This window comes from Cebidichthys violaceus, unplaced genomic scaffold, assembly GCF_023349555.1.
Source record: "Cebidichthys violaceus isolate CVI_PGR_0920_01 unplaced genomic scaffold, fCebVio1.0.p SCAF_1, whole genome shotgun sequence".
NCBI classification, from domain to species: Eukaryota; Metazoa; Chordata; class Actinopteri; order Perciformes; family Stichaeidae; genus Cebidichthys; species Cebidichthys violaceus.
In genome coordinates, this window is record NW_027176262.1 from 13307380 (window position 1) to 13321795 (window position 14416).

The 14416-nt window shown below is 39.7% G+C and overlaps 1 protein-coding gene, 1 long non-coding RNA gene and 1 other non-coding gene across 3 annotated transcripts; all 3 read left to right on the forward strand.

Annotated features, from left to right (window-relative positions):
- Positions 1 to 61: 61 nt before the first annotated feature.
- On the forward strand, positions 62 to 148 carry trnastop-uca (transfer RNA opal suppressor (anticodon UCA)). The gene has a single exon. It is a non-coding gene; the product is annotated as a tRNA-Sec (tRNA).
- Positions 149 to 732: 584 nt separating this feature from the next.
- mrpl28 (mitochondrial ribosomal protein L28) lies at positions 733 to 3772 on the forward strand. Its single transcript, XM_068721290.1, has 6 exons — positions 733 to 843; positions 1529 to 1838; positions 2482 to 2634; positions 2718 to 2852; positions 2978 to 3064; positions 3309 to 3772. The coding sequence occupies exons 2-6, from the start codon at positions 1554 to 1556 to the stop codon at positions 3402 to 3404; spliced, it is 756 nt and encodes a 251-aa protein (XP_068577391.1). The 5' UTR covers positions 733 to 843; positions 1529 to 1553; the 3' UTR covers positions 3405 to 3772.
- Positions 3773 to 8756: 4984 nt separating this feature from the next.
- Positions 8757 to 11035, forward strand: LOC137880183 (uncharacterized). The gene is made up of 4 exons (XR_011103798.1): positions 8757 to 9211; positions 9305 to 10235; positions 10579 to 10661; positions 10761 to 11035. It is a non-coding gene; the product is annotated as an uncharacterized lncRNA (long non-coding RNA).
- The last annotated feature ends 3381 nt before the right edge of the window (positions 11036 to 14416 follow it).

Genomic DNA, 14416 nt, shown 5'->3' on the forward strand with positions numbered 1-14416 from the left:
TTACTGAAAACACTCTCTTTGATACATTGTATATATACGCTTCCGGATCCTCATTATAAATGCCCGGATGAGCCTCGGTGGTCCGGGGTGCAGGCTTCAAACCTGTAGCTGCCTAGCGGCAGAGTGGTTCAATTCCACCTTACGGGCGACACCACGAGCATGGTGCAGACTCAAGATAAATAGTCATGTTAATTATTTGTACATATACGTACTTTGATCACTACGCTTTTTTATACCATCTTGTTTAAAGGGAGCGTCACATTTTTTAATTCGCTACTTTTATTTATTAAAGTATTCAAGTAATGTACGGTAGTACAATCAAGGATTGTTCTTTTACCTTAAATACATGATGTATCTAATAGCTAACGTTACTTACATTTTAAACACAAAACTCAGTCACGCAATATAAGATAATTTAAAGTTAAAAGTGCTGTTTTGTTTAACAGAAACATTGCAGTCACAAAAATGAAAATATATGATCAATGATTTGCTATTGTAAAATGTATGAAAAAGTCCATACATTACACGTTGTAAATAAATGCATATATAGGGTGTATATAGGGTGATAACTGCAGAAGCAGAATTTACGTTCAATCTACATCCGCTTTGCCAAGAAAACAACATTGATTGACAGTGTGTGTAAACCAATCATCTGCGAGTATTTCCTGTCCCTCATCCAATCACGTTGCTCCCTGGTGTGGGTTGGCCGATCAATCCGGAAACGTGTCTGAGCATCGGCGGCTGTGGGTGGTGTGCGTGATGTCCTTGCCCGCTGAATGTTGGACTAACCTGGATTGAAAACTCACTTAGTACTAGGTGGAGGTCACTGTTTCATCATAACTGGTAAAACAGACTTTTAAACGTGCTCTTAACTTTATATCAGACTCATAAAGGCTGATGTTTAGATGTATAACTGTGTTGACACCCTGTGCCTGTTAACGTCCTGCTAACTCAATGCCGCTGGTGTCTTTAACATCAACATGTTCAATGATTGATTAATCATTTGTCATTTATTAAGTTAAATGCCAAACAATCACTGCTGCAAACAATTTGCGACTTGGGCACTGGGAATTTATAATGGGCATTTTTCTGTTTGTTGACATTTTATAGAATAAACTGTCAATCAAATCAGAAATATACAGTTTATCTATAATTAATCTTATCGTTTCTTGGAGACCTAGGATTTATTACTTGGTCTGATCAGGAAACAAAAGATTCAGTGCATCTGAAATGCACTGAACTAAATCCTGACTAAAAAGGTCAGAAAACCCTTAACATTTGTTAATCTGTGACCACAAATCTTGCTTGTTAAATGAGGAAAACATTTTATTAGTGAAATAGATTATTTTCATTAACTTAATCCCAAATATCTATTGTATGAAATAATCTGACCCACCTTTATAAATGGAAGTGCAACTCGCAAAACTAAGTACAGAAAGTTATAATGCTGTGTTGTGAGCTACTGATTTTCTTATAGATTTACTGCAGTAACTGAGTAGAAATGTTTCATCCTTAACCTGTCTTTCAGATTTGACTTGAAGAGTCCGTCCATTATGCCTTTTCATAAATACTCCCCCAAAATCTGGGACGTCCTAAAACTAAAGCAGGGCATCTACGCTCGTCTTCCCACACACTACCTTAAGTCCCTCGAGCAGAAAGAACCACAACCCGTCCACTGGAAGCCTTTGGGAGTCCAGTACCGAGCCAACCCAACAACGGGGCAGAAGGAGCGGGTACAAGACGTCCCGGTACCCATCTTCTACCCTCCACACTCCCAGGACGGCCTGTGGGGAGGAGAGGGCTGGATATCAGGCTTCAGATATGCCAATAATGACAAAGTGAGTACCCGGGAAAATGATTGTCTGTCTTTGGTTCTACTGGTGTGTTGACATGACATGTGACTGTCCACTCGCTGCCAACCTCCTTTTCTTCTTGTTAACCTTTCAATTAACCAAAAATATCATAAAATTCTAGTTTTGTTTTAGTGGAAATTCAAATCAAATATTCAGCAGCAAAAGGGTTATGCTCACAAATATAATTACAGTACTTTAGTATAATGTTTCAGTACTTTTATGATATGTTGTAATTTAAAACATGTTTTGGGTAAAACCCTAAATCTCTTTAATATCTAAATTTTCCCAAAATATTTGTATCTATTAAGAATGTATCCATTAAAAAACAAAATATACATAGAGGTTTTCACTCTGTTCATCACACTTTTGTCTTATTTCTTTATTGTACTGAATGGGATTATTGAGTGGGCACACTCAACAGCACTGTCATAGATATCACTATGAGTACATTATTAAAAGTTGTATGTTTACACAATTCAGCTGCAATGAATATAAATATGTAGGCTAAATTGAAAAAGAAAAACATTGTATGTTTAAAGTATGTATTGAAATATATAAATTTGTGGCACTAAAACCCAGAGGACATTTAGATTCTTCCCAACATGTTCTGATGTTTCTCTCCCTGTAGATGTCGACTCGTCTGAAGAAGACCTGGAAACCACAGCTGTTCAAGAGAGAGTTGTACAGCGAGATCCTCGATCACAAGTTCACCATCACAGTCACAGCACGCACTCTGAACCTCATCGACGCTGCCTTCGGATTTGACTTCTATATTCTCAACGTAAGAGACCGCTGCCGTTGTGTAACAAAATTACATTTTCCAATTGGCTTTTCATGTGACTGTAATTATCCAACTCCTGTCAGACGTCAAAGGAAGACCTGAACTCCAAGTTGGGGGTGGACCTGAAGAGGGCCATGTTGCTTCGCCTGGCACGCAGAAACGAGGAGCTTTACCCCTCCGACCCCGTCAAGAGAGAGAAGGTCTACAACAAATACAAGGTAGGTGGGATGTGTTAAAGTGGTTAAAACTAACCTTGATGTTTACCAGCTGCTGTACAAGAAAAGGAGTTGTGATTAAAAAACAATTTACGTTTTTCTTTCTCTGGTTCCTTCTGTGTGAGCAGCAGTTTGAGATCCCGGAGGAGGAGGCCGAGTGGTTGGGTCTGAGTCTGGAGGAGGCCGTGGAGAAACAGAGGCAGCTAGAGCACAAGGTCTCCTCATTCAGCACTTATTTCAGCCGTTTTACCTCAACAGAAATGTTCCTAAATAGCTTCTATTTTTCATGAGAAAGACATTACAAACCAGAGAAATTGATTTCACATCTCTATCCCACAGTAACAAAATCACAGACGCCTGAAAGATGTGAAAATAATGTTGATTTGTTTATGATAAAGCAGTGCACAGTCTATGATTAATCCGTCCTAACTCAGTTTTGTTCACCCTCTTCGTTCTCAGGAGCCGGAGCCTTTGTTTAAGGCCTGTGTGGAGGAGCTGGTGGAGGAGCTGCACATCCAAAAACTCTCAGAGCCACACCTCATCGAGAATAAGTGAAGAAACGAACCGTCTGAGCAGGACAGAGGCATCTTTTTCAGACTGAAAAATTAAGTAGGTTGAACTGTCAAGCTTCTCCAGATGGTGGTTGGAGTTACACGGTTTCTGAAACGTACTTCCGGAAGAACATCCTGCAGTATCCGCTTGTATTTCCATCTGAGAGCGACTCAAAGGTGGGAAAGACACAAATGATGAGGTCATGTTGGAGTAATGCTTATTTATTTCCCCTTACATTTAAGATCCATACATAAGACATTTTAGGAATTAAGAGAAAAGCCTCCGTTAGTGTAAATACTCTCTGACCAGTTGTGATATCAGGCCTTTGTACAGGATATCCAAGAAATAAAAGATTCCTTCTTTTTCTTAAACCCTGTTTCTGCTTATCTGTTATCTCCCATAGTTATTAAATCAGTTCATTCATTATTTAATTCACTGCATGAATTTAGGTGAGATGACTTGTAAGTTACAGAAATTGTTTGATGTTTTAGGTGATGTGCTTATTTTGCTTGAATCCATGCAGCACAAAGTCATTAAACACAATTGTAAAAGTATTAATACCACATTGATGATGAAATACTAAATACGGCCATGTATATCCAAATAAGTCATTAATTATTGACTGCATGAACTGTATGAACTCCATGTTAAAAGAAACACCACAAAAGTTTCCTCCTGGTTTATAAAACATGATGATGTGACCTGAACTTTGTCAAATCGTACACATGCAAGTTAAAATCCCCCAAATTTTAATCAAATCGTAAGTTATTTATTATATTTGTAGTAAATTAATATTTCTGCAATCAATGTATATTCAGTAATGATCTCTGTGTGCAGTGTTCTATATTGTTGGTGGCCGAGTTCGCCATAGATTCAGACTCATTGACAGGAAACGATGCATGAGTGAGGCTGTTTGTAATCTGATATCAGCCTCACTGTTTCCTGTTCACTCTCCTACAGACCTATCAAGAGCCCTGTTTGTTATTAGCAAGTATGAACATTATGTTATTGACATTCATACTATTATTAGTATCAATGGGATTATTAACATATATTAATAATAATGGGGCAAAACCCTGGGATCAGGGACCAATAACCAAACTGTGGATTAAACAGTCAAAGTACTATTCTACATTCAGAGTGAACAGTGAAGGTTTGAATCACATCCAGCTATTAATACAACACATATGCACAAAATAATCACAGAAACTGCTCCTTAAAATATAACTTTTTCTTATTTACTTAACAATACTGATTTAAACCAATAATATAAATCAACAAACATCTATTATACAACTACAAGCATACTACCTAAAAACCACAAACACATGTGGGTGTGTGTGTTGGGGAAAAAAAGAAAAGAAGAAGAAGTAGGAGGCATTCATTACAAGTTCAGATCCTCACCGCACCCTATCACACATAAGATTTATAGAGTCTTGGTGATGTCATGTTCCTGTGGCCTCATCCAATGAGGCACCAATGAGTGGTTTGACCCAAATCTCACACATAGGTGAGATTTTAACGCCTGATGGGCGATGGTGTGGTAACAACCAAACCAGGCTGTTCTTTTTCCACACAGGCCTCTTCCTTTGTTTCAGATACATGGTGAAGTCCCAACAGCAGCATTAAGTTACTGCTAATGCTAGCACATGCTGCTTCACATTAAAACACCTCAACAAGACAATCACAATGGGGGCTTTTATTGTGAAGAACTCACAGGAAACACAATGTATTCATCACTGAGTACTGACAGACGATCATGACTCGCTGCCTCTGATTGGCTGAACCCTTTTAAACCCTTTTTTTTGCTGCCTGATTATAATCAATATAATATGCTGTTATTATAAGTAGTAGTTAGCTGCATCGTGTTCCAGCCACTGGTGGGGAAACACTCGAGACCCCTCACGGATGCAGCAAGTATAAATCACTCTTAAGGTTGTAAAAGGAGGAAGCGTTTAGGAGAGGAGACAAAGACAGGTTTAAAGAGTCTAAGCACAGGTTCAGCCATGAGGTGAGAGATGCTAAACAACTGTACTCAGAGAAACTTCAACAGCAGTTCTCAGCTAATGACTGCTTCTGTCTGAAAGGTTCTCAGACTGAAGTATACTCAAGCAACACAATGCTTGTTGTGATTGTATGTAATGGTGGGTGTGTTGGAAATGTATGGATGTGAGCTGTCTTCTTAACTAGCCCCTTCCCTAAGGATGCTTTGCCTTCTGCCAGTAATAATACATTTCCTGTTTGTCCTATTGTCACAAAGAAATATGACCCTTTAATCTACTCTTCTGTGATTGGCTGAAACGGATGGATTAAAAAACAGTCTTGTTTTTTAATGCAGGTTCAACTGTCTGAATATAAATGTAACAATATCCAAATAAGTTTTTGGTGAAAATTGCAAATTTCTATTTCTATTATATTTACTTAAAACAACAATTGTGTCTATTTCTCCAGGACTCCAGGCTGAAGGAAATCACACATCAACAGGTAAATAGAGAAAGAAAAGAGAAAGAAAGATTCAATGAATATTTTATTAATTAATTTAACTTCTTTTACTGACGACTCTCTTGTTTCTGTTCAGATCCTGTCAGGATGGTGGGAGGAGACAGTTGCTGTGCAGGAACTCTGGAGGTGAAACTTCAAGGAGACTAGAGTCCAGTAGATGGCTCTGACTGGAACCTGAAGACAACAGCTGTTGCCTGTAGAGATCTGGACTGTGGCTCTGCTGTTTCTATCAGACAGAGAAGGTCCTCAGAGAGATTTGTGCGGACGATCTACTCTGACTGTGTTCTGTCTAGATCTGCTCTGAAGGATTGTTTAGTCCCAAATAATTTCAGATTTTACTTTTCCACTATCGTGGATCTCACCTGCTCAGGTAAGCCCATCAGTGACATCATCTATGACAGTAATCATTTGTATCCAGGTTGACACACACATGCACCAGCTAGAATGGCAGCAGACTTGTCTGATGAGCTGCTGCCTCAGTAAATCAGATGCTGAATGCACCAAGATATCTTTATATATGAAACCTACATGTCTGCTGCTTCAGGAGTCCTCTGGGCCAACCACCAACTAGCCTGAAAGGACTCCTCCTTCAGCTTCACAGCTTTCTTATTCACACCACCAGGGACGTGCGGTCAGGGAAAGTAAAAAACAAATAATGATAATATAAAATAAATAACAATATTTCTCTACTGATCTTTACATTACATTACATTACGGTCATTTTAGCAGACGCTTTTATCCAAAGCGACTTACAATTCAGTGGCTATCTACCGCAGATGCAGCTACGGGAGCAATTTTGGGGTTAAGTGTCTTGCTCAAGGACACATCTGTGCTGTGTGACCTGTGCTATAAATGTAATTTCTGTATGATTCCAATCATTTTAAGCATTTTTATAATCAAAATCGCTGAATTAGCGCATGTCCTGTTCGAACAGAGAGGAGACACGTGAGGTGAGGCAGCGACGAGCTGTTCCTCACCTCAGATTGTGCAATCCCTCACAAACTGGGTTGAGCGTGTGCCTTTTGCTTTCTCATTGTTTGTCACCACTGTAATATTGGTAGACACTTTTATTACGGTATATGCCCTTTCTTTCCATAGAATAGGTAATGTATTTCACGTGTGTGTAGAACCAGTGGCAGCTGGTGGAACATTTTATAGGTAGGGCTGTGCCACATCCAATCAATTTCAGCAAACATCCCAGTATGATTAAATGCAAAAAACAAACAAACATGCATTACTACTTTGCAGTTAAATATTTAACCTTTATTCCAACATGAAAAAAGCAGTAAATAACACTTTGATAAACACGTCAGGACATCTTATTTTTGTCACCCTCACAAGCAATTCAGTATAATACAATACTATATAAAATACTATATAGAAATGGATATATAGTCATAAATAAATAATTATATTTATATATATATCATATAATAATATTCACTATAATATAAAACACACACATATATATATATATAATTATTTATTTATGACTATATATCCATTTCTCAGACAGGTGCTTCTTATCCCTCACTCCCTAACTGTCCATGCTGGATCTGTCCCCGTTGTTTTAAAAAGCTAAATAAGTTATTCGCATGACTGCATCCAGCTAGCCAAACCTTTCTGGTGTACAGCTACTAGAGAAGCTTCGCATGTACTGCTTCCCTTTCCCGCTAGTCTGCTGTCTGATTGTGAGGTCAGGTTGATCTGATATCAGCTCTTTCACTTGGAGTTTGTCCAACAAAGTTCTCCTCTCAAACGGGTCTTGGAGGAGCAGTGCTCGCGCTGGCGCTCGCGGTCGCCTGTAGTCCTGACGAGAACAAGCAATTTGGGGCAGTACAGATTTTGCCCCAAGCGGAATTTATTTGAGGACGCTGATTGGCTAAATTGCATGTCACACATTTATATCTTTAATCAGCAATTGGCTAAACTGCTTCACAGACCCGCCTCCTGTGGGCAGATTCTTCAGCGGCCCAGAGCTGCTGAGACATGCAGACAGGCGGAGAGGATGTGCAGGAAAAGCATATATTTTGCGCAGATATCATATTGTATACATATTACTGGGTGATTCCATATCTCAAAAACACAAATATTGACAATTTGTATAGTTTATTATGATTACTATTATTTTATTTTGTATTTGTTGTGGCTCAAGGGGGGGGGGGGGGGGGGGGCGCCCCAACCGCCACTGTGTAGAACCTATTTAGTTCTGCTGATCTGACATGGCTGATCTGATCTGACACCCGAGGACCCTCGGGTGTATAAGGTTAAACCTGAAGAAGCACAGAGGGGAGGCAAACGGTACATCTGTCTCAATGAAGGAGGCGTGCGAGAGCCCACGGGTCGGGTTTATGCTTGTTCGGCCGTTTCTCTTCTTCTACTTAGATTTTGCTTTGACCGCAAACATGGAAGATTCTATATCTAAGCTTAAAACATGCTCAAAAAACAGGGAAATATGAACAAATCAACAGCCATTCAACGTCGGACAGGTAAAGTAACCTTTTATGTGTTTGTTGTTCTCTTTATACATCCGTGGTTGTTACACAGATTATCACGGGATCTCGCGATTTTCGTGGGTGGCGCCCGCGAGCGCTCCGCTTCTGAAACGCTCCCGGTGGGGCAGATAGCGGCGCACACGCTCCCGGTGGAATCAAATATGTACCTTGCCAATGTGTGTGTAAATAATGCTGATATGAAAAACAACCAGTAGTCAATGTGCAAGCTGCCAATTGAATGGTGATTTAAGCTACTTTATTGGGTTCATAATGAGTCAGTGCCTCACCAGCCACGAACCTCACCGCACGTCACTTGACCAGCAGGTTCTTTGGTTTCCACCATAACAGGCACCTGCACTCAACTCTGAGCAGCTTTTTATACAGATTTATAATCTGGATCACAGATCTTCTAAGAAAAATAAGGCAGAGTGTTATTTAGTGTCTGGTGTCTTTTATCTCTCTCTCTTGCATCTTCTATCATCTCTCCAGACTCTGTCAGGCTGGTGAATGGGACTAGTCTGTGTTCAGGCAGACTGGAGGTGAAGTCTAACAAGTCTAACCAGTCTAACCAGTGGTGGTCCTCAGTGTGTGAAGATGACTTTGACCAGCAGGATGCAGAGGTGGTCTGTAGGGAGCTTGGCTGTGGGGCTCCTTCAGTCCTCCAGGGGGCGCTCTATGGAGAAGTGGAGGCTCCAATGTGGACCAAAGAGTTCCAGTGTGGAGGCCATGAGTCTGCTCTCCTGGACTGTAGAAGCTCAGGCTCAGATAGAAACACCTGCTCACCTGACAAAGATGTTGGACTCACCTGCTCAGGTAGAAGAGGAGCTGCAGCTTTGATCTGGTTCATTTCTGTTCTACTGAAACTCACTTTGTTCTTTTACTGATGACTCTCTTGTTTCTGTTCAGAACCTGTCAGGTTGGTGGGAGGAGACAGTCGCTGTGCAGGAACACTGGAGGTGAAACTTGGAGACTGGAGACCAGTACATGGCTCTGACTGGAACCTGACGAAAGCAGCTGTTTTCTGTAGAGAGCTGGACTGTGGCTCTGCTGTTTCTATCAGAGAGAGAGAGGAGTCTTCATGGAGATCTGTGTGGTTTATCCACTCTAACTGTGTTCTGTCTGCATCTGATCTGAGATATTGTTTAATACCATATTCCTCTTCCTCCATCTATGATCTCATCTGCTCAGGTAAGCCCATCGGTGACATCATCTCTGACAGCAATGTTTCCAGTATGTTCCTTCCTCTGTCACAGTGACAGCCAGTGGGTTTCCATTGGACTGAACTGTAAAGTTATCCAGGACAATGACATCTACAAGTGTAGAGAGGTGTGCTTGTTTCTGGAAGCTTCAAACCCTCCATAGACTGCTGAGCTCCACGTGGCAGGACACACCTGTCTGTCTGTCTGTCTGTCTGTCTGTCTGTCAGACCTGCGACATCACATCCTTATTCAGGTCCATCTTGTTCAACGGAGGGTAAATGTGAACTTTCATCATCTCTCTGTGTTTATAGACCTGCGGCTTCAGCCAATCATCTCTGTGTCCTCCTCAATGTACGGGGTCTTCGAGGCCCAGCAGCAGGGGGCTCCAGTGCTCAGGCGCTCCGACGCTCCACCTTCACCATTTGCTGCTCCAACCAGCCACAGTACCCAGGAGGCTCCTTCCAGCTCACCTTCACCTCCTCCAACTCAGCACACAACTACTACAAGACAGTCGTTAACGATAGCGATTACGCTTTCAATTGACTCTTCACTACATCCCGCCCCTCTAACGCTGACTGGCCAATCACAGCGTAGCATGGTCCAGCTCTGACCAGTAGCTCTGGTGACGAAAACAGGATGTAGGTGATGACATCATTGTAACATGAAACCAAGACTAACCAGATTATCTCTAATGTCCATCAGGGAGCAACTCCTCTGGTTGTATAGAAGTCTATGAGAATATATGGTCACTTCCTGTTCACTGGTTGTAAAAACCAAGATGGCGACGGCCACAGTCTACAAACCAATGAGTGACGTCATGACGACTACGTCCACTTCTTATATAACGTCTGTGGTTCAAACAATGAACATGAAGTAAACATGAAGAGTAATACGTGTCAGTGATTGTAGATTTCAGGGTCAATGGGAGCTGTTGGACTCATGATGGCGTGTGATGTGATGACTGTCCATGTGTTTGTTCAGATCCAACACCTCTGATCATCAAAGCGATCATCCTGCCACTGATTCTGCTGTTGGTGAACATTGCCCTTTACTTCTACTGTAAGGTACTGACACACGTCTGTTGTTTAGACCAGCGACTGCAGTGAAGCTCTCGTCTGTGTTTAGTGAACTGAAGACAGGACTGTGCTGTCATGTGTCTCCAGGCCAGCAGGGGGCAGATGCCGTGCAGACAGAAGAACACTGAGCTGGATTATTATAACCTGGGTGTTCCTGCAGCTGAAGAAGAAGGAGCTCAGGGAGCAGAGGCTCTGTGGCTCTCAACTCCAAGCCCATTGGTTCCTGCTGAAGACGTAAATATTTAAAAACACCTCTCAGATATAGTTTCATTTGAAAACCAGACTTGAGAGCAGGTTTACCAGAGTCCAAGCAGCCGGCGTCTTAGAAACCAAAGACTATCAGGAACAATGTTAATGTGATATATCAGAATAAACATGAAACATTGACATATATCTTCTACATTCTGTAGAACGATACTCAATGTTGACAATCTGTTATTTCACAAGAATTTTTCTTATTATTGTACTTCATGAATTGACAAAAATTTGTACTTACGGAATTTTATCATTTTTATCATTACGGTTTTTGCTTATTTCATAAGAATGTTAAGGATTTTGCTTGAATCATAAACATTTTGCTTAATTTTGTAATTAAAGAAATGTATTCCATTAGAATGTTGTTTATTATTGTACTTCATGAATTTACTTACTTTTGTAATCAAGGAATTTACTATTTGTTATAACTAAGGGTTTTGCTTATTTCATAAGAATTTAGCTGATTTTTGTACTTCATAAATTGACTTAGTTTTGTCATGAAGAAATTTACAATTTTTGTATAATAAAGGATTTTACTTAATTTTGAGGTACTTGAATATTTCCAATTTATGGTATTTTATAGTTCTTTTTAGATAAAATAAGAAAATGTACACACACAACCTAATGAACACTTAAAAATATATGATGCATTGCTGAAGACTAAACTACCCACAAGTGTATAAAATGATCACACATTAACACTAAAATGCTGTTTAACAAGCAATAGTAATCACATAATATTACATGTGGTGTAACTCTGAATTTAACCATTGTATTGTATGATGAACACTTACTAACACTAATACCAACAATATATCTGTACTCTCAGTTACATTTTGAATGCAGGACTTTTACATTGTGGTATTGGTACTTTTCATCAACTCTGAAAATATGCGTATTTTGCGAAATGTCTAATAGTTCATTTAGGTTTCTAAAGTACAAGTTAAACGTGTATTTCACTACCTTTTGAGTGTGTACTGTAAACCCAGGACATGTTAGGTCTGTGTTTAGCCAGTAGATGGAGCCAAAATGCTTTAAATGAGTAAAATCTCCTTCTAATAGAGTTAGATTATAGCCTTCGAATTATGAAGCCTTCTTAAAATTGACTTAAGAACTACAGAAAGAAAACAGGCTGATACAACTGCAGTTAAATGTGCTGTAGCTCCTAAAACTGAAAATACTGTGCTTTCTCAGCATTTTTCTTGGTAAAGAAAAGAAGTACTACAAGACAAACAAGTGTTGTAATACACCACACATTTGCCCATGAAGACACATGAATACAGCTAAGATCCTTATATGGTGACAGACAAAGAGGTGTACTCAAACATAAAAACAGCCGTTTCTTGGCTGGTTTCGCTTTCAACACTTCTGGTCTGATCTGTGACAGTTGTATTGGTGTTGTGTAGTTTAGCGGTTGCAGCGTGCTCTTATGGTAAGATGGGGAGTCCCTACTGGTGTGGGGACTCCCGTGGGTGTTGTAACTTGGCAACAGAGGGAACAAAAATTATACCTGACCTCTGTAAACAGAAAGATTCACTCCATATATAGATACAACCTCAGTCTGGAATTACCCCATTCATATAGTGCATGTGATTAGCAAATCACCCAAATAAACACAAAATCTTAAACCAAGTGCCAAATTTGGTGATCATTCCCTGTCAGCAAACACATGTTAGAGGAACTTCAGGCAGCTTCATCGTCACTCCCTTGAACTAAGTAACACTTAAAGTTGGAGGTGTTAAACCACTTTTTTTCCGTTTGTCTTTACTTGTGTAAACATTATCATTGTAGCTGCCTCCTTACCAATCCCCTTTCCAGTCCACCTTTGGTCAAATATGAATTTTTTTTAATGGGTTAATGTTTACACTCAGGTTTATCAAACTTAAGAAAGTTGTGGATTATGATGTTTTCCACCACTGTGGTCCAGACTGAAATATCTAAACAACTGCTGGATGGATTTCCATGTAATCTGGTGCAGACGTTCATGGTTCCCGTACGATCAATCCCAATGGCTTTGACGATTCCCTGAATTTTCCTCTTGCACCACCATCAGGTTGACATTTGTAGTTTTGGATGAAATGTCTAAACAACTACTGGATGTATTTGTGTCTATATTTCAGAGGCAAATACTCCATTTTAGTTACTAGATATTTTATGAATTGAGTTGAATACAAAATATAATCAACAAATGAATGATGATGTATTAGTATAGATACAAATATGATGATACTTTATTGATCCCTGGGGGTAAAATCACAAGTTACCCAGCAGTATATATTTACGTAATTTAAATTAGCTCTAACTTAACCAGCTGCAGCATTACACGGACCATTCTGCATACTTTTACTTTTCATACTTAAATTATATTTTGAAGCTAATACTTTTGTGCTTCAGTACAATAGCGGAACACTTCTTCTTCCCCAGATTATTCATCATAATGTGTGAGATTTATCAGTGAGTGACCTGACAGAGAGTGGGTGTGACTGCAGTGAAAGCTCCTGTTTTGATGACTTCATCTGAGTGATGTAACTGAAAGTTAAACTTCCACCTTTACAAATTTTTCCGGTTAAAAAAAGACTCAAGCACTCTGATTAATCTCTTTCCATCATTATTTCTGTATGTGATTTTTTCCACCACACGACTCATCCTGTCAACTCAATTTTCCCCTGAGTCTCCACAAACCAGCAGACACCTCTGCACATCAGACAACTGAGAGTTGAAGTTCAATACTGCAGTTTTAAACATGCATTAACAGTGGTGGAGGAAGTATTCAGATCCTTTACTCATGTAAAGGTACCTCACATTTGTACGTAAGAACAGAACTTAAGTGAATACATGTACTTGGTTACATCCCACCACAAAAAATGTCCTTTGTGGATACTGCCGTCCTAAAAACAAAAATCCCAGATCAACTAGAGATCTTGCGATGGTATCACACCAGCTGCGATGCCAAATCAGGCCAGAAGCTTAAAGTGAGGGCCCTTGCTCTGACCGCACCCGTTTTAAAACTCTGCTTTAATTTTGATCTCTACCGCACAAAGTTGTGTGACTGCATCATGCATGGTTATGATGCTATTGCATTGACAAAATCTGTCCACAGGAAGACAGACGGAAACACAAATATCTGGCAAAAAACTCAAAACCGCTTCTATGATAGTCCCACTACATTGTCTGTAGGGCCACTTTTCACCATGATGACACACACTCAGAATCACAATCTGAAAACAATACCAGCCACAAGCTGTTGCGGATGGTAAAAACTATACCTTGATACAAATAAACCTGAAAGAAAATCCTGAAGTATGCTAATACGTCCTGTAGCTATTAAATCCTTCTCTTTATTTAAATCTTTAACTTTTTAAATGTGAGGATTTGTTACTTTTTAAATTTTTATATGATTTTAAATTGTATTTATTTAGGCCTTTGATTGGCATCAGGCTGGTGTGATCCAATTACAAGATGGCCTCTAGTTTAGGTTGTTGTCAATG

Bases quoted from the DNA above. Each gene is read 5' to 3' on its own strand.
- mrpl28 (XM_068721290.1), top strand. From the start codon at position 1,554: ATGCCTTTTCATAAATACTCCCCCAAAATCTGGGACGTCCTAAAACTA. The intron at 1,839-2,481 runs GTGAGTACCCGG...CTCTCCCTGTAG, and splicing joins GATATGCCAATAATGACAAA to ATGTCGACTCGTCTGAAGAA. The intron at 2,853-2,977 runs GTAGGTGGGATG...CTGTGTGAGCAG, and splicing joins AGGTCTACAACAAATACAAG to CAGTTTGAGATCCCGGAGGA.